Source organism: Leucoraja erinacea, chromosome 28, assembly GCF_028641065.1.
Source record: "Leucoraja erinacea ecotype New England chromosome 28, Leri_hhj_1, whole genome shotgun sequence".
NCBI classification, from domain to species: Eukaryota; Metazoa; Chordata; class Chondrichthyes; order Rajiformes; family Rajidae; genus Leucoraja; species Leucoraja erinaceus.
Window position 1 is genome coordinate 5621653 of NC_073404.1, and position 20744 is coordinate 5642396.

Consider the following 20744-nt stretch of genomic DNA (forward strand, 5'->3'; position numbering starts at 1 on the left):
AAACCAGCATCTGCAGTTCCTTCCTGCACACATGCTCTCAACATTTTGGTTATTCTGATCTTTAACATACAATTCTCAATATTGGCTGTTTTTCCCCTCTCTGTCAGCAGGCAACTTAACAAATCACAAGTGTGAAAAATGTATGCAACACTGTATCAATTAAATCTTTGATGAATTATATCATTGAGCTTTGAATCTAATAAATCTTCATGGTTCTGTGCAGTGACTGCAGTCTCCTGGTGGAGTCCATTAATGGGCAAACTAATAGGACTGGGGATTAACTGTATCCTTTAAGTTCTACACATTAAGTATTGGCTCCAAGATGGCACTTGCAACTATAAATCAAATGACTGTAGGTTCAGATCCACCTCCAGGGACTTGAGTGAATCATTTAGTGCATTACTGTGGGAGGAGTGCAATCAGAAATGTCACTAATGCATCCATGTTAAAGTGATGCCCCATTTGTGTTTGTCCCTTCTCCCTGTGACACTTGGGTTTACTCCGCGTGCTCCACATTCCTCCCACATTCCAAAGGTGCGGGCTTCATGGTAAATTGCCCTCTGTAAAATTGTCCTGACTCTGTAAGGAGTGGATGTGAAAGTGGGATAACATAGAACTAGTATAAAGGTTGATCATTGGGCGGCATGGACTCAGTGGGCCAAAGGGCCTGTTTCCACCCTGTATCTCTAATTTATGGAGCGGCTGGGCTTGTACACTCTGGAGTTTAGAAGGATGAGAGGGATTCTTATTGAAACATATAAGATTGTTAAGGGTTTGGACATGCTAGAGGCAGGAAACATGTTCCTTGTGTTGGAGGAGACCAGAACCAGGGGCCACAGTTTAATAATCAGGGGTAAGCCATTTAGAACGGAGATGAGGAAACACTTTTTCACACTTAAGTGGTGAGGGTGGAAATCCTTTAAGGGCAGATGAGAAGACGGTTCTCTGGATACTTTCAAGAGAGAGCTAGATAGGGCTCTTAAAGATAGCGGAGTCAGGGGATATAGGGAGTAAGCAGGAATGGGGTACTGATTGGGGATGATCAGCCATGATCACATTGAATGGCGGTGCTGGCTCGAAGGGCCGAATGGCCTCCTCCTGCACCTATTGTCTATTGACAGTTGTTAAACTAAATTCCATCACCTTGGAGGTCAGAGCCTCAGAATTAAAGGATATTCTCTTAGGAAGGAGATGAGGAGAAATGTCTTTTGTCAGAGGGTGGGAATCTGTGGAATTCTTTGCCACAATTCTTGGCTGTGGAGGCCAAGTCAGTGGATATTCTTAAGGCAGAGATAGATAGATTCTTGAATAGTACCGGTTATGGGAAGAAGGCAGAAGAATGGGGTTAGGTGTGAAAGATAGATCAGCCATGGGCCAAATGGCGTAATTCTGTATTATTAGTTATGACCCTATGACCTTCAACATAGCCAACAATGGACCATTGTGGTCTCTGCCTTTCCTTAATCATCGTTGCTGGCTTTGATTTGTTCTTTTCACACCTTTCATTCATTTGTTCTTTGTACCTCTAGCTTCCCTCTCCCCAGACCCTCAGTCTGAAGAAGGGTCTCGATTGAAATATCACCTGTCACTGAGATGCTGCCTGACCCGCTAAGTTACTCCAGCATTATCTTAAATTAAATTAAATTTGCCCTCAAGCGATCCAAAAGGGGAATTAGATGGCCATATAGGGGGACTGTCGAGAGCACATTGACCTATGGCATCACTTCCTGGTTCGGGAGCTGCAAGGCGTACGAACGGCACCAACTAGACAGGATAGTGAAGACCGCCAGCAGGATTATTGGTGCTCCACTCCCCTTCCTGCTGGACATATACAGGAAGAGATGTATCAGCAGAGCCAAATGGCATAATCAAAGACCCTATTAGTTATGACCGCATGACCTTCAACCATAGCCATCTGGGAAGAGGTGGACCATTGTGGGCTCTGCCTTTCCTTAGCTTCATCCCACAGGCTTTAATTTGCTAAATGGACTTTTCCCCCCTTTCAGTATCGCGCACTTTGTACCACACTAGCTTCCCTGTTGTGCCCTGCCGGTCGAACCCTGTTGAATCTTTAGTAGAGGGTCTCGATTTGTGACACATTTATTTTTTTTGAATTTCTATTTATTTTTCCTGCACACTGACTGGACACTGGTTATCAACGTTTTTTTAAATTTCCCTCTGGGTATGTGATCTCAGGAAATGACAATTAAAGATGGCCAACAGGTACCCCTCAAACACTGTCATAAAAGGAAATCAATAAGCATATTCACTTTCAGATGATCAAATGAGTAATAAAAGTTGGGGCAAACGGGTATTTGCTGGGTACCTAACATGCTTTATTAATAATTACAATATCAAAATTCCAAATGCAAACCTAGTACATTAAGCCACAAGTACCCATCCAAACATAGATGCAGAAGAAACTGCAGATGCTCATTTACAAGTGTGAGTAGGAGGGTGTTGATCTGCGGGGATCGCTGGTCGGCGCAGACTCAGTGAGCCGAGGAGCCTGAATCCGCACTGTAGCGCTAAACGTAGCTAAACTGCAGGCTAAAAGCACGCTAGGATGCTTTGAAAGTCATTATCTAGACCGAATAAAATGCCCAGACCATCCATTAATGCCATTAGCCAGGAGAGAGGTGACGTTGGTGCAGACCGCATGAGCAGCAAGCTAGCAGCTTAGAGATTCATGAGACTCTGTCTGTACACAATGTACCCGGAGATCAAAAGGGGACTTTTGCTTGTGAAAACAAGAGCGTCTTTTTTTTTTTTTGCAGAGAAGCTTCACTTTTTAAAGGTCGAATCAGATTAAAACCATTATATTAGTAGAGTCTGCACCTGTGAATACATTTTCCTTTGCGCCAAACAGTACAAAATGATGAGTGCGGTTTCACTTTGTGGTGTTAAAACAATAGATGTTGCAAAAAAGAATGCCGTGCATTGGGGCACCGCAGATTTATAATGAGTCAAAACGGAAAATATGATTAAAGTATAATTTTGCTCGCTGCAGACACAATGCCACAGGTGGAGTAGTATTGCATATCTGAGAATACTAAAGATGCCCGACAGAATCAGTTCTAATGAATGCAACATTCAAAATGACTAGTGTTTAAGAGGGAACTGCAGATGCTGGAGAATCGAAGGTTACACAAAAAAGCTGGAGAAACTCAGCGGGTGCAGCAGCATCTATGGAGCGAAGGAAATAGGCAACGTTTCGGGCCGAAACGTTGCCTATTTCCTTCGCTCCATAGATCCTGCTGCACTCGCTGGGCTTCTCCAGCTTTTTTGTGTAACATTCCCTACATTTGTTGTCCATGTTTTATAAGCGTGAAAACAGTGTACCCATCATGAAAGGAGTCTTAGATGTTTAGTTTAGTTTAGAGATACAGCAGGGAAACAGACCCTTCGGCCCACCGCGTCCGCAATGACCAGCAGTCTCCGCACATTCACACTATACTACACACGAGGGTCAATTTACATTTACACCACGCCAATCGACCTACAAAGCTGTACGTCTTTGGAGTGCGGGAGGAAACCAAAGTTCTTGGAGAAAACCCACGCAGATCACGGGGAGAACGTACAAACCCCGTACAGAGAGCACCTGTAGACGGGATGGAACCCGGGTTCTGGCACTGTGATACTGTAAGGCAGCAACTCTACCGCTGCGCCCCCGTGCCACCCGGGACGTGTCCTGGGATCAGGCAGAACCACATTTCTCTTCTCCCATCGGCCGTTAGGTTATGCTCCAATGGGAAAAATGTCACGGGGCAATGCAGGCCTGCGGTGCAAGCCTCACTGACAGATTGTATGTCCCCTCTATCTGCAATGACAACTCATTCTCATTGCCAAGTGAATTATTGAAAGTGGAAGCTAAACGCCAACCTGAAATACCTGTTTTTGTGTGTGACGGCAAGTTGGTGGGTGCATGGAATGAGCCTCCACAGAAGGTGGTTGAGGCAGGGACTATTGCAACTTTTGTCAAACAGTTAGGCAGATACATGGATAGGACAGGTTTGGAGGGATATGGGCCAAGCGCAGATAGGTGGGACTACTGTAGATGGGACACGTTGGGCGGTGTGGGCAAGTTGGACCAAAAGCACGCATGATGCCAGATTCAATGACAGCTTCTTCCCTACTGGTAGGAGACTCTTGGACAGACCACTTATAAGTAAGGATGTATTCCCAATGCAATGCTGCAGCCAGGACTATGGGCCATTATGACAAAGACAAGACTCTAGATTGTTAACTGTTGCACAAATCACACGAAAATGGCACCAAGAAATGTGACAACTCGTGTGTGCGGCCTCAGTGTAATCTGCTTATCTTACACTCTTGTACTTACGTACATGTCACAGCGATAGAGTAGGCGCCTCACAGCGCCAGAGACTACGGGTGCTGTCTTTACGGAGTTTGTATGTTCTCCCTGTAACTGCGTGGGTTTTCTCCGGGTGCTCCGGTTTCCTCCCACACTCCAAAGACGTGCAGGTTTGTAGGTTAATGGGCTTTGGAAACAATTGTAAATTGTCCCTAGTGTACATAGGATGAAGCTAGTGTACGGAAATGATCGCTGGTCGGCTCGGACGCGATGGGCCAAAAGGGCCTGTTTCTCTGCTGTATCTCAAAAGCCTAAAATAAAGTCTAAAGTATGATTGTGCCTATGTACAGTAAGAGTTTTTTACTGAACTGCATGCAAAAAGGAATGTCACTGTAACCAGGTTGGTGGTAACAATGAAATACCATTGAAGCACCATCAATGTAATGTGTTGAACTGTCCATGGTGCTGAAGGAAGTCTGCAGCCCAGGACTGTAAATGCACAACCTGTGTGTCCATTCTGCAAATGTTAACACTTGAAACTTATGATGTTTATAAGATATTATATTTAAGAAATACTGAGCGGATAGAAATCTCCTCATTGTCTCCATTGAACCGAGGATGTGTCTCGATCTGAAACGTCACCCATTCCTCTCCCCAGAGATGCTGCCTGGCTCGCTGAGTTACTCCAGCATTTTGTGTCTATCTTCAGAATTAACGTTTCAGGTCTGAGACCCTTTGTTGGGGATCATCCATCACTTAGGTTCTTTGATCAACGGCGGGTAAAACATTTTCGGTCATTATGCCCAATCTTCCAGAAATTGGCCATTATATCCATCCATTTTGCCAACACTCGAGTTCAAATGTTTTGTCTAATCCAAAACCAGCTTTCTCTTACTACACCTAATAATTAACCAGAATGTTTTCAGCATTTTCTGTTCATTTTTCCAGCATTTTAGTTTAGTTTAGGTTAGAGATACAGCACAGAAGAAGGCCCATCGGCCCACCAAGTCTGTGACGACCAGCGATCCCCGCACACTAACACTATCCTACACACACTAGGGACAATTTTACAATTATACCAAGCCAATTAACCTACAAACCTGTTCATAGAAACATAGAAACATAGAAATTAGGTGCAGGAGTAGGCCATTCGGCCCTTCGAGCCTGCACCGCCATTTAATATGATCATGGCTGATCATCCAACTCAGTATCCCGTACCTGCCTTCTCTCCATACCCTCTGATCCCCTTGGCCACAAGGGCCACATCTAACTCCCTCTTAAATATAGCCAATGAACTGGCCTCAACTACCCTCTGTGGCAGAGAGTTCCAGAGATTCACCACTCTCTGTGTGAAAAAAGTTCTCCTCATCTCGGTTTTAAAGGATTTCCCCCTTATCCCCTTATTTCCCCCTTCGTCTTTGGAGTGTGGGAGGAAGCCGAAGATCTCGATGAAATCCCACACAGGTCATGGGGAGAACGTACAAACTCCGTGCAGACAAGCACCTGTAGTCGAGATTGAACCTGGGTCTCTAGCACTGTTTGGCAGTAGCTCTACCACTATGTCACCGTGCCATCCTGTTTTTGTTTATACCCTGACCGACCCAAATCCCTCGTATTCAGGAATTTCTTCCCTACAGCGAAGCAGATGGTGGAAAGGTTGAACGCAAACTCGCTCTGATCGACCTTAGGCTGGTGTAAAATTCTTTGTTCGGTATCAACACGTTTTGTTCCATCCTGCACTTCAAAGGGAGAAAATTTAAAAGGCGCGGAGGTGGCATGAAAGAGGCTGCTTGCAAATCCAAAATGTATTTTGTCACCTTAGCAGCCGTGTTCATTCATTACCCGATTTGCTTGAAGTGTTAATTCCGTCCAGTTGCACTTCATGCCAAATTTACCATAGCATTTACACGCTGCCCAAATCTTCACAGATGACTTGGCTTGCTAAAAATGTAAAAGTATAAAATAAACTGGGCGTTTAAAAAAAAAATCTCCTGGTGCCCGATACTGACAACTGATACTGAAGGGGGCAGCCCTGGGAGCTGTGATCATTGCTCGTGGTTTACAGCATGCAGCATGAATTATTAAGACAGACATAGAAACATAGAAAATAGGTGCAGGAGTAGGTCATTCGGCCCTTCGAGCCTGCACCGCCATTCGATATGATCATGGCTGATCATCCAACTCAGTATCCCATCCCTGCCTTCTCTCCACACCCCCGGATCCCTTTAGCCACAAGGGCCACATCTTACTCCCTCTTAAATATCGCCAATGAACTGGCCTCAACTACCTTCTGTGGTAGAGAAGTCCACAGATTCACCACTCTCTGTGAAAAAAATGATTTTCTCATCTCGGTCCTAAAAGACTTCCCACTTATCCTTAAACTGTGACCCCTAGTTCTGGACTTCCCCAACATCGGGAATAATCTTCCTGCATCTAGCCTGTCCAACCCCTTAAGAATTTTGTAAGTTTCTGTAAGATCCCATACTCAATCTTCTGAATTCTAGCGAGTGCAAGCCGAGTCTATCCAGTCTTTCTTCATATGAAAGGACCGCCATCCCAGGACTTTCAGACAACATAGTCAGAATCAGACCACCAATCATTTCCATTACGATTTGCTCCTGACCTCGGGTGCTGTCTGCGCGGAGTTTGCAAGTTCGCCCCATGGGTTTTCTCCGAGCGCTCCGGTTTCCCTCACACATTGAAAAGCTGTGTGGGTTTGTAGATTGATTGGCCCTCTGTGTGTAGAATGTGAAAGTGGGATGTTGTAAGACTCAAGAGTATGTAATGCCCCCGTCCCACTTAGGAAACCTGAACGGAAACCCCTGGAGACTTTGCGCCCCACCCAAGGTTTCCGTGCGGTTCCCGGAGGTTGCAGGTGGTTGCCGGAGGTTGCAGGTAGTGGAAGAAGGTAGGGAGGCTGACAAAAACCTCCGGGAACTTCTGGGAACCGCACGGAAACCTTGGGTGGGGCGCAAAGTCTCCAGAGGTTTCCATTCAGGTTTCCTAAGTGGGACAGGGGCATTATTGTCCAAGACAGAACAATGAAGTTCTTACTTGCAGCAGCACAATGGCACAGTGGTGCAGGCTAGGGATCTGCGGTTTTACGATCCCGACCATGGGCGCTGTCTATGCGGAGTTTGAACGTTCTCCCAATGACTGCGTAAAATTTCTCCAAGATCTTTGGTTTCCTCCCACACTCCAAAGACATACAGGTCTGAAGAAGGGTTTCGGCCCGAAACGTTGCCTATTTCCTTCGCTCCATAGATGCTGCCGCACCTGCTGAGTTTCTCCAGCACTTTTGTCTACCTTTGATTTTCCAGCATCTGCAGTTCCTTCTTGAACAGGTTTGTAGGTTAATTGGCTTGGTATAAATGTACAAATTGCCCGGGGATCGCTGGTCGGCGTGGACTCGGTGGGCCGAAGGGCCTGTTTCTGCACTGTATCTCTAAACTAAACTAAACGGAATATGGAGAACTAGAATTGTAAATGGGGTTACGGGCTCAATGGGCCGAAGGGCCTGGTGCCATGCTGAATCTCTAAAGCTAAACTAAAAGCATGCTGGCCTGGAACGCAAAGTTGAAAACTTTAACGGAAATAAGGAGCAATTTAGCATCCACTTGCAACAACCAACCTGACTCGAGAAATGACCAGCATACAGATCTGGAAATGTTTGCAATCTTTCCAATTACCAGATCAATCAAACCCCCCCGCCCCCACCCCCATCCTGTTTACCATTGCTCTGGTCAATGTCAGTTAGCTGGGACACAGTACACCAGCATAAACAGAAATGTTGAAGCCTACACACCATCGCTAAAGACTAAGAGCTTCTCAGACCACCCTGCAATGGGAACAGACCCACTGGCCCACCAACCATCGACCACCCAATCGCACTATTCTAGGTTATCCTGACTACGGGTGCAGACTGTACGGAGTTTCTACGTTCTCCCTGTGACCGCGTGGGTTTTCTCCGGGCGCTCCGATTTCCTCCCACACTCCAAAGATGTACAGGGTTGTAGGTTAATGGGTTTCGGCAAAATTGTCCCCAGTGTGTAAGATAGTGTAGACAATAGACACTAGATGCAGGAGTAGGCCATTTGGCCCTTCAAGCCAGCACCGCCATTCAAAGTGATTATGGCTGATCATTCACAATCAGTACCCCGTTCCTGCCTTCTCCCCATATCCCCTGACTCCACTATCTTTAAGAGCTCTATCTAGCTCTCTCTTGAATGTATACAGAGAACCGACCTCCGAGGCAGAGAATTCCACAACTCTCTGTGTGAAAAAGTGTTTCCTCATCTCCGTTCTAAATGGCTTACCCCTTATTCTTAAACTGTGGCCCCTGGTTCTGGACTCCCCCAACATCGGGAACATGTTTCCTGCCTTTAGCGTGTCCAAACCCTTAATAGTCTTATAAGTTTCAATAAGATCCCCTCTTATCCTTCTAAATTTCAGAGTATACAAGCCCAGCCGCTCCATTCTCCCAGCATATGACAGTCCCGCCATTCCCGGGAATTAACCTTGTGAACCTACGCTGCACTCCCTCAATAGCAAGAATGTCCTTCCTCAAATTAGGGGACCAAAACTGCACACAATACTCCAGGTGTGGTCTTACTGGGGCCCTGTACAACTGCAGAAGAACCTCTTTGCTCCTATACTCAACTCCTCTTGTAATGAAGGCCAACATGCCATTTGCTTTCTTCACTGCCTGCTGTACCTGCATGCTTACTTTCATTAACTGACGAACAAGGACCCCCAGATCCCGTTGTACTTCCCCTTTTCCCAACTTGACACCATTTAGATAATAATCTGCCTTCCTGTTTTTGCTACCATAGTGGATAACCTCACATTTATCCACATTAAACTGCATCTGCCGTGCATCTGCCCACTCACCCAACCTGTCCAAGTTACCCTACATTCTCATAGCATCCTGCTCACAGTTCACACTGCCACCCAAATTTGCTAATGTTACTTGGAATCCCTTTATCTAAATCATTGATATATATTGTAAGTAGCTGTGGCCCACACCGAGCCTTGCGGTAGCCCACTAGTCGGGCTAATCATTGATGGACTCGTTTCCGCGCTGTATCTCTAAAGTCTAAACTGCAGTCCAAGACACCTTGGGGGATAGTGCCAACTGGAAAATACACTTGTCTTTCATAAACTAACCACTTCAGACTGTTTTGTAAGGAGCCATTCCAACACTCATGACAGCCAGTAACACCTCTGGTAAAGTGGCTGAGACTTGTGGCTTCATCCTGCTGGCAATTCAGCAACATGAGGATGAAGAACAGACCACTCAGCCCAACAACTCTGTTTCGTTTAGACACAAGGAACTGCAGAAGTTGGTTTACAAAATAAACAAAGCGCTGGAGTAACTCAGCAGTTCAGACGGCAACTCTGGGGAACATGGATAGGCAGCGATTCGGGCGGGGGCCCTTCTTCAGACTCCACATAGTGTTGAAATTACTCAGCGAGGGTCAGGCAGCTCCTGAAGAAGAGGTCTTATCGAAAACATCGCCCATCCATGTTCTCCAGAGACGCTGCCTGACCCACTGAGCTATTCCAGCATTTGCCTCCTTTTTTTAAGCTCAATTTCATTACTGTGTTAACTGTCCCATCCCCATCTTTTCTCTGCCCTTTTCCACAGCAGTCTGCAAAATGCTTATGCGAGTAAAAACATTACCATGTGCTGCAGGGGTAATGGTTCAAAGGTAAAGTGTAGGAAGGAACTACAGATACTGGTATACACCGAAGATGGACACAAAATACTGGAGTAAATCCTGTCTCTCAGTCTGAAGGTCTCGACCCGAAACGTCACCCATTCCTTACTCCAGCATTTTGTGTCTATCTTCGGTTCAAAGGCAATGCCATGTTTGTTGAAGAGTTTCAGAAATACATTTGAAGTATATGCATTCGAATGCAAACATGCACAATCTTCCATGATGCATCGAAATCTATTTCATTACCTACTTTAACCGATACTGTTTAATGCCAGGCGAGTTGGCGTAGATGCCACTTACTACACAAGCCAATGATGTGGCTGCTGTCTTCATGAACAAACTTCCTCGTGACCGCCTCTTCCATGATTTGCTTCACCTGGAACGACAAAACAAAAAAAACATATGGACAACGATTCTTGGCACAGTATTTTCAAGAACAAATTGATGGCATAAAGACGTCAAAACACTAAAGCAATCATGGGATTAAAATAATATAGACACAAAAAGTTGGAGTGACTCAGCGGGACAGGCAGCATCTCTGGAGAGAATGAATGGGAGACATAGAAACATAGAAAATAGGTGCAGGAGGAGGCCACTCGGCCCTTCGAGTCAGCACCGCAAAGACATTTCGGGCCGAGACCCTTCTTCATTACACATTCCTTCTCCCAAGAGATGCTGCCTGCACCCGCTGAGTTACTCCAGCTTTTTGTATCTATCTTCGGTTTATACCAGCATCTGCAGTTCCTTCGTACACAAGGCATTCAAATATTTAGTTTTAGCTTAGAGGTACAGCATGGAAACAGGCCTCGGCCCACCAGGAACATGCCGACCTTGGATCAGCCGTTCACACTAGTTATCCCACTTACACATCCCACTCCCTACACACTAGGGGCAATTTACAGGGGCCAATTAACCGACAAACCACGCACATCTTTGGGATGTGGGAGGAACCCGGAGCACTTGGAGAAAACCAAAGTGGTCATGGGGAGAATGTATTCCAAACCACTCTGCAACAGTCCACCATTTGTGCTGCTCATTAGACATAGACATAAGGCAGCACGGCTGGAAGAACTGCTATCTCACAGTGCCAGAGACCCGGGCTCAATCTTCCCCTGTGATGTCTGTGTGGAGTTTGCACGTTCTCCCCCTGACCGCGTGGGTTTCCTCCGGGGTGCTCCGGTTTCCTCCCACTCCCCAAAACGTGCGGGGGTTGCAGATCAATTGCCCCCAGTGTGTAGAGAGTGGATGAGAAAGTGGGATAACACGGAGCTGGTGTTGAACAGGTGATCGCTGGTCGGCATGGACCTGGTGGGCCGAAGGGCCTGTTTCCATGCGGTATCTTTCAATCAAAAAACAACACCATTTTCATTTTAAAACGAAGTACAAATTACTCGGTACTCAAAATATATCAAGATTTGTTCATGACATGCATGTGGTCAGGAAAATTAACATGGGTTGTGTTATAAATTTGATAGAAATCCGCAGTGTGTGCAGTGCAAAGTTAAATACAATGAGCACTTTTTTAAACAAACTGCAGGTGGAGTTAGTGCATTTGTGCATTTTCACAGCTAGTATTACCCGTACATAATCATATGTCACTCACATTCTGATAGTCACAAAATGTTATTCCTCTTATCATGTATCTGGATACTGTGGCTAGCTCGATTGTAACCATGTATAGTCTTTCCGCTGACTGGTTAGCATGCAACAAAAAATGTTTTTGCTGTACCTCAGGGCACTGACAATAAACTATACTAAACGTTTTGCTGTCCACCTTGGCCTACGTGATGTCCCAGTTAACAAACATTTTAACTCCCCTTCCCATTCTCACATTGACCTTTCTGTCCTGGACCTCCTCCACTGTCAGAGTGGCGCCACACACACATTGGAGGAGCACCACCTCATATTTCACTTGGGCAGCTTACAACCCTGCGGTATGAACATTGATTTCCTCCTCCCCCCCCCCTCCCCCCCCCACCCTAGTCATCCTGCTAGTTCCACTGTTCACATCCCTGCATCCCTTCTTTATCACCTCTTCCCCAGGCAACAATGGGCCATTGTGGGCTCCACTCTTCCCTAGTCATCTATCGCCGGTCCTGGTTTGTTCTGGCCTTTTCCTACGTCCTGTTCTTCCCCCACTGAAGAAGAGTTCCGACCCGAAACATCACCCATCTTTTTTCTCCGGAGATGCTGCCCGAACCGCTGAGTTACTCCGGCACTTTATGTCTATCTTCGGTATATACCAGCACCTGCAGTTCCTTCCTACACACTAATCTAAAGAACGATGGACATTGCGGACGTTCGTCATGATCGCCACAGACATGGTGGGTAGAATTTCTTGTGCATTACTGTTCAATGTTCTCATAACTGAGTGGAGTTAACCGCTGAAATGTATAGTGGTGCGGTGTTATATTGATTAAATGTGAAGTGGCATAAAGAGTTTAGCTTGAGTTATTAGTGGGGTGATGATGCACTAGAACACTAAAAATTGCATGAATGAGGAGCTAAAACAAACCACATAATATCTGAAATCACACTTAGGCAACCTAACAGACCCCAAAACTCCTTTTCAACCATGCACTATAGTTTAAGATGGTTTCCTCCAGATGATACCAGCGCATAGGGCGGCACGGTGGCACAGCGGTAGAGTTGCTGCCTCACAGCACCAGAGGCCCGGGTTCAATCCTGACTATGGGAGCTGTCTGTGCGGAGTTTGTACATTCTCCCTGTGACCGCGTGGGATATATCCAAGATGATCAGTTTCCACCCACAATCCGAAGACGTGCAGGTTTGTAGGTTAATTGGCTTGATATAAATGTAAATTGTCCCTAGTGTGTGTAGGATAATATTAGTGTGTGGGGAATGCTGGCCGGCGTGGACTCAGTGTGCTGAAGGGCCTGATTCCACGTTGTATCTCTAAACTAAACTAAACTAAAGCATTGGATTAGAGGGTTTCAGCTACAAGGAGAAGTTTGATCAACTTGAATTGTTTACTCTGGAATGCCGGAGGTTGAGGGGAGACCCTGATAGAAAAATGTAAAATGGTGAGAGGCATAGATAGGGTAGACAGTCAGAACCTTGTTCCCCAGATGGAAATGCCCAACACTAGAGGGCATGGCTATAAGATGAGAAGGGGATTGTTTCATGGAGATGTGCGGGGCAAGTTTTTTTTTAATATAAACAGAGTTTTGGGGCCTGGAACGCATTGCCAGGGTTGTTGGTGGAGGCAGATAAGATAGTGGTGTTTAAGATTCTTTTAGATATGCTCAATTGAAGTGCAGAGAATAGAAGAATATGGATCGTGCACAGGCGGATGAGATCAGTTTAACTTGACATCATGTTCGACACAGACATTGTAACCAAAGGGCCCATTCTTGTTTTATGTTCTATTTAATTTGCCTTATCGTTGCTCTGTCAAAGTTACACTATGCTTGACACAGCGTCACCAATGCAGAGAGATGTGCCATGCAATGCTGGTCAACCTGAGGAGCACCTTCAGCAACAGACTGGTTTCACCAAGGTGTAGTACAGAACGCCACAGGAGATCCTTCTTCCCTGTGGCTATCAAACTGTACAACTCCTCCCCCCCACGTCTGTCATGGGGTAGACTGAGACTGAAGCCCCTGTCACACGTAGGCGATTTTTTTCGGCAGCTACAGGTGACTATGCTGTCACCACATGGTCGTGGGGTGACGCCTGTGTGGTCGTGAGTCGTCTCCTCAAGTCGCCTAAAGAGTCGTAACATTTTTCTGGTCGCCGCTGGATTTTGAAATGTTCAAAACGTTTCGGCGGCTGTGGGCTTGTCGCGTCTTGTCTTCTCCTGACGTAGGTGTTGTCGCCAGTTGTCGCCAGGATGAGGCAGGTTGTTACCAGGTGATGTTGGTTGTCGCTGTGTGCCGACTTTGGTGAATTCCATTGGCGACTACCCACGGCCAACCTACGTCAACCGGCCACAGGTTCCGGCGACTGAATAGTCTTCAGTTGTCTTCAGTTGTCGCCGACAGGGCCGTAGCTTGTCGTAGCTTGGCGCGGGTGGACGTAGGTTGACTTTGGGTTGTCGCCTGTGTGGGCGTAGGTTGTCGTAGCTGTGGTCGTATGTGGACGTCCTAATGCGTTGCCGTTTGCTGGTAGCTTGACCTCGACTAGATGATAGGTTGTCGTAGACATTGGGGGGGGGGGGGGGGGGGGGGGAGTTGCCACTTTTTGTTGCGGCTTTTATGACTGTGACGGTCGGCGGAAAAATTTGCCAAAGTGGGACAGGCCCTTTACTCCCCCCAAGTGTCCCCCCCCCCTCCATCCCTAATCTTTGCACATCTACAATCCTTTCCACTCGTCACTTAAATTTCGTTTCAAGCGTGTTGTGTTGTTATGACTGTTGGCAGATCAATTTCCCTCCTGGGAGAAATAAAGGTCTACTGTATCATGTCGTATTATAGAGCAGTTATGATTTGGAATACACTGCCAGTCAGACTGGTGGAACCAGGGTCAAACAGGTTTACTGAGATTATCAGAAGGGAACTGAATAGGCCCTCAGAAGAAGGTAGACAAAAGTGCCGGAGAAACTCAGCGGATGCAGCAGCATCCATAGATGCTGCTGCACCCGCTGAGTTTCTCCGGCACTTTTGTCTACCTTCGATTTTCCAGCATCTGCAGTTCCTTCTTAGACCCTCAGAAGAAAATGGTTTTCAGGAATGGATGAATTAAGGGCTAAATTAGGAGACACCTGACAGATGTTTAGAAAATGATGAGAGGCAAAGAAACATAGAAAATAGTTGCAGGAGTAGGCCATTCGGCCCTTCGAGCCTGCACCGCCATTCAATATGATCATGGCTGATCATCCAACTCAGTATCCTGTACCAGCCTTCTCTCCATACCCCCTGATCCCTTTAGCCACAAGGGCCACATCTAACTCCCTCTTAAATATAGCCAATGAACTGGCCTCAACTACCTTCTGTGGCAGAGAGTTCCAGAGATTCACCACTCTCTGTGCGAAAAATGTTTTTCTCATCTCGATCCTAAAGGATTTCCCCCTTATCCTTAAACTGTGACCCCTTGTCCTGGACTTCCCCAACATCGGGAACAATCTTCCTGCATCTAGCCTGTCCAACCGCTTAAGAATTTTGTAAGTTTCTATAAGATCCCCCCTCAATCTTCTAAATTCTAGCGAGTACAAGCCGAGTCTATCCAGTCTTTCTTCATATGAAAGTCCTGACATCCCAGGAATCAGTCTTCTCTGTACTCCCTCTATGCATAGACCGTGTAGACTGTCAGAAACTTTCTCCCAGGGTGGAAATGTCAAAGACAAGAGGGAATAGCTTTAAGGTGAAAGGGCGAAAGTGTAAACCAAGATTTTAATTTTAACAGATAGTGAGCGGTGGGTGCCTGGAATGTGTTGACAGAGTTGGTGGAGGAGGCAGATATGATAGTGGCATTTCAACAGCTTTTAGACAGGCAAATGGATATGTGGGGAATGGAGTGATATGGATGGCGTGTGGGTAGAACAGATTAGTTTAACACGGTATAATGTTTAGCAAGGCCCTGATACTGTTCTCTACTGTTCCAAGTTCCATAAAATGGCCTCCTCCTGCATTTTACCATTTGTGTTTTAGTTCAGTTTAGAGATACAGCGCGGAAACAGGTCCTTCATGCCACCGAGCCCACGCCGACCAGCGATCCCCACACACTAACACCACCCTACACATACTAAGGACAATCCTTTTACACTTATACCAATCCAACCTGTACGTCTTTGGAGTGTGGGAGGAAACCGAAGATTTTCGGAGAAAGCCCACACGGTCATGGGGAGAACGTACAAAACTCCACAGGCAGCACCCGTAGTCAGGATCGAACCTGGCTCTGTGGCGCTGTAAGGCAGTAGCTCTATCGCTGCGCCACTGCGCCACCCTATACTATGATACTATGAAGTCAATCGGAAGAGTAGAAGCTTGGCCTACCCTTCAACTCCATACCCCCTGATCCCTTTAGCCACAAGGGCCACATCTAACTCCCTCTTAAATATCGCCAATGAACTGGCCTCAACTACCTTCTGTGGCAGAGAGTTCCAGAGATTCACCACTCTCTGTGTGAAAAATGTTTTTCTCATCTCGGTCCTAAAGGATTTCCCCATTATCCTTAAACTGTGACCCCCTTGTCCTGGACTTCCCCAACATCGGGAACATGCAAACATTGCATCGGTTAGATGCAAACTCCTAGGACATCCGATGATTTTAATAGAACCGATAAGGCTCTTGGAACTGATAGGCGGCTATTCGGCCCATCTAGACCATGCCAGCTACCAGTGCGTGCAATTCTATTTGTCCTATTTCCCCCACCCTTTCTCCACAGCCATGCAATTGTGTTTTTATGTTATTGTGCCTCACCCCACAAATATCCCAAGGGAAACCAATGCTGCTTCTCATTTACGCAACACACCCCACCACTTTAAATTTCTGTGGTTAATTCTGCTTATCTATTAGAACTTTAAACAGTACCGCAAAGGACCAGGCTCGTCTGCCTACCGTATCTGTGCCAACTCTGACGCCAATCTAACAAATCCCACTTGCCGGCATCTGCTCCGTATGTATATTTCCCATTCATTTATCTGTCCAAAGACAGATACAAAATGCTGGAGTAACTCAGCGGGACAGGCAGCATCTCTGGAGAGAAGGAACGGGCGACGTTTCGGGTCAAGACCCGTCTTCTGGCTGTGACTCAGGGGAGAGGGAGACGCAGAGATATGGAAGGGAAGGTGTGAAAACGAGAGGCCAAAGGGGACGTGGAAAATGTAGACGAGATCATTGTTAGCTTGGGGAAGGTGACACAAGGTATACAAAGATAAAATTGAATCAGGAGGACAGTCAAATCAGGAGGAGAACTAGGATGCGGGAGGGATGTAGAGGGAGGGAAAGCAAGGGCTACTTGAGATTAGAGAAGTCAATATTGATACCTGAATGTCTGATTCATACCTCGTCTGAAGAAGGGTCTCAACCCAAAACGTCACCCATACCTGCGCTCCAGAGTTGCTGCCTGTCCCGCTGAGTTACTCCAGTCTACCTTCGATTTAAACCAGCATCTGCAGTTCTTTCCTACACATCAATATTCTGAAGAAGGGTCTTGACCCGAAACGTTGCCCATTTCCTTTGCTCCATAGATGCTGCCTCACCCGCTGAGTTTCTCCAGCATTTTTGTCTACCTTCAATATTCATACCGCTGGGTTGTACAAATCTATCTGTCCAAATGGATCTAAAACGCTGCTAACAGATCTGCTTCCTGTTGATATTCCAAGCACTTATCAGGTGTAGAAAATTTGCCCTACACACCTCCTTTAATCTTTCCACGTCTCACCTTAAATCTATGCACTCCAGTGCTTGACATAGAGGTACTTACTGCGCTGTTAATAATATCTACAAAATTGAAATAATTTTCCGATGATTGGAAATGAATTCCTGTTAATTAAATAAAAGCTACTAGAAACGAGGGCCCCCCACAGCTCTGACAGTTAATTAGAAATATGTCGGAAGGACCTGCAGATGCTGGTTTTCACTGAAGATAAACACAGAAAAACTGGAGTAACTCAGCGGGTCAGGCAACATCTCTGGAGAATAGGAATGGGCGACGTTTAGGGTCGGGGCCTTTCTTCAGACTGAAGGCCCTGTCCCACTTTACCGAGTTACTCACGAACTCTCCCGAGTTTTCCCCTTGATTCAAACTCCGTGAATTACGGTAATGGCCGTTCGTAGGTATTCGGGGCTATTTTTTTTAAACTCGTGGACATTTTTCAACATGTTGAAAAAACGTCCTGACTTACCTGATGCCTCGAGTTCCTAAGGCTGGCATTACGAGCCGCTATGAAATATCTATGGGCTCCTACGAGCTCGCTACTGACATTCCCCGACATTCCCCGAGTTCGAATCAATGGGAAAACTCGGGAGTTCGTGAGTAACTCGGGAAAGTGGGACAGGGCCTTTAGAGTCAAGGGAGAGGGGAACTAGGGGTATGAACAGGTACAGAACAAATCAGAGCCGGCACCGATGACTCAGGAAAGGTGGAGCCCACAATGGTCTATTGTTGGCAGTGTAAATTGTCTTCCTTGTCTCCGTTTATATTGATGACGTTACATGCTTTTCAATTTTGCAAAATAACAATCTTAAGTACACTCATATCATTTGCTTTAGGGATTCACCAGGTTGAAATCCTAACAAATGTGTCAATGGGTTCATATTCAGATGGGAATTCCATGCATTGTGACCTGCCATTCTGTACCATCTCAGCCCAATTACGGAGTAGCTCATGGTGTTTCATCACTGAAAGTCCCTCTGCACTTAGCATCTTTAAAGCACACATGTAAACTCCACAGCCACAATATTTCACAGATGTAAAGCAGATAGTAGAGCTGCAGCCTCACAGCACCAGAGACCTGGGATCGATCCTGACCTTCGGCCGCTGTCTGTGTGGAGTTTGCATGTTCTCGTGTGACGGCGTGGGTTTCCTCCGGGTGCTCTGGTTTCCTCCCACATTCCAAAGATGTGCGTGCTTGTAGGTTAACCGGCCTTTGTAAAATTCCCCATCATGTGTAGGGAGTGGATGAGAAAGTGGGATAACATGGAACTAGTGTGAACGGGTCGGCATGGACTTGGTGGGCTGAAGGGCCTCTAAACTAAAACAGAATATACATCAGCCAATCTCTCAATACTTTTCCAGTATTTCCAGGATTTTGTTTTTGTACTGTTTAATCTGTTCATTTCACTTGAGGAAATGCAACTCATTAATAGACCACCCTGATAGAAACAGCGACTTGTTTACTTTAGTTTATTTAGTTTAGAGATACAGCAGGGAAACAGGCCCTTCGGCCCACCGAGTCCATGCCAACCAATGATCCACCCCGCACACTAACACCATCCTACACACTGGGGACAATTTACAATTGTACCAAGTCAATTAAACTACAAACCTGTTCGTCTTTGGAGTGTGGAAGGAAACCGGAGCACCCGGAGAAACCCACGTGGTCACAGGGCGAACGTACAAACTCTGTACAGAGTCAGGATCGAACCCGGGTCTCTGACGCTGTGTGGCAGCAACTCTACCGCTGTGCCACTGTGCCGTTTCAATATTATCTTGCATTCTTCAATGCAGAAAACACCTCAAGGTTGGGCATGAGGAAGGGTATCTGTTTGCTAATTGGTTTTAAGACCGTAAGACCATCCGGCATAGGAGCTGAACTTGGCTCATCTATTCTACTCCGCCACTCGATCATGGCTGGTCCGTTTTTCCCTCTCAACCCCATTCTCCTGCCTTCTCCCCGTAACCATATTCCCCATTAGGGGGGGACTTTCTCTGCCCCTAAACCCATCCGCCAATATCTGAGACAAAAATGACAAAAAGAAGTTTGATAAAAAACAAGAGCATTGGAGGTGGGGTCCCCAAATGTCAGAAGAGTGCAGGCGAGGCGAGATAGGTGAAGCGGGCAGAGGTCAGAGGTGGCGTTACGAAGGTTGTTAGTGATGGGGAGAAAGATGATGCCCATTAAAACTTGCTGGAGATTCAATGGCTGTTGGTGCACATAAGGAAGGTTGTTGATGGAACTGCCCGTGTGGATACAACACAGTTCTGAAAGAGTGCAAGAGTGGATATCTGTGGAAAGGTTAGGATGGAGCAGGAGCATCAGGACTCGCATGGTGTGGACATGGATGATTGTTAGACGTTACTTTAGACTTTAGAGATACCATGAGGAAAGAGGCCCTCTGGCCCACCGAGTCCACGCCGACCAGCGATTGCCCCATACACTGACACTATCTTACACAGTAGGGTCAGTTTACAATTTTACCAAAGCCAAATGAACCTCCAAACCTTTATGTCTTTGGAGTGTGGGAGAAAGCCGGAGCACCCGGAGAAAACCCGTGCAGTCACAGGGAGAACGTGCATACAGACAGCATGCGGTCACAGGGAGAACGTGCATACAGGTAGGAGGTAGTCGAGGCGGGGAAACAAGGAAATCAAACACTAAGGGAATCACACGTATGGACAGGGACATAGATAGGACAGGTTTAGAGGGATATGGCCCAAATGCAGGGAAGTGGGACTAGTGTAGATGGGACATGTTGGTCGGCGTGGGCAAGTTGGGCCGAAGGGCCTGTTTCCACACTGTATTACTATGACTAAGAGTCAGAAGCATAGATCATTTGAGCTGTGATCTTAAAGAATGGGCTTGAGGAATCATACTCTTGTTCCTACCTCGTGCAGTTCTCAGGGAGGGGAGCAACGATGGAATGTCCTCTCGCCTGGCACTGTAGATGCATGGTACTCTGGGTTTCAGTTAACCAAAAAACATGGCATCTGTTTTAAGGAACTTATTTTACTGCCACAGTGTATAAATCAATATAATTCTTAATTAAATAATGAGCGGTGAAGTGGAACAGCTCAAAATTGGTTTTGATTAGTTTTAGTTTAGAGACACAGCGCGGAAGTAGGCCCTTCATTTCACTGAGTCCGCACCGACCAGCGATCCCCGCACATTAACACTACCCTACACACGCTAGGGACAATTTACATTTATACCAAGCCAATTAAACCTGTACATATTCGGAGTGCGGGAGGAAACCGGAGCACCCGGAGAAAGCCCACGCGGTCGCGGGGAAGACGTGCAAACTCCGTACAGAGGTCAGGATCAAACCCGTAGGCAGCAACTCTACCACTGTGCCACCGCGCTGCCC

At 46.4% G+C, this 20744-nt stretch overlaps 1 protein-coding gene across 4 annotated transcripts in view; it reads right to left on the reverse strand.

Annotated features, from left to right (window-relative positions):
* LOC129710535 (small G protein signaling modulator 2-like) overlaps nucleotides 1-20744 on the reverse strand; it is a 220534-nt gene that overhangs the window by 168587 nt on the left and 31203 nt on the right. For all 4 annotated transcript variants that reach the window (XM_055657576.1, XM_055657577.1, XM_055657575.1 and 1 more), the window contains exon 3: nucleotides 10336-10411. In XM_055657576.1, the coding sequence (XP_055513551.1) occupies nucleotides 10336-10411 (76 nt within the window). The remainder of the gene's footprint in view (nucleotides 1-10335; nucleotides 10412-20744) is intronic.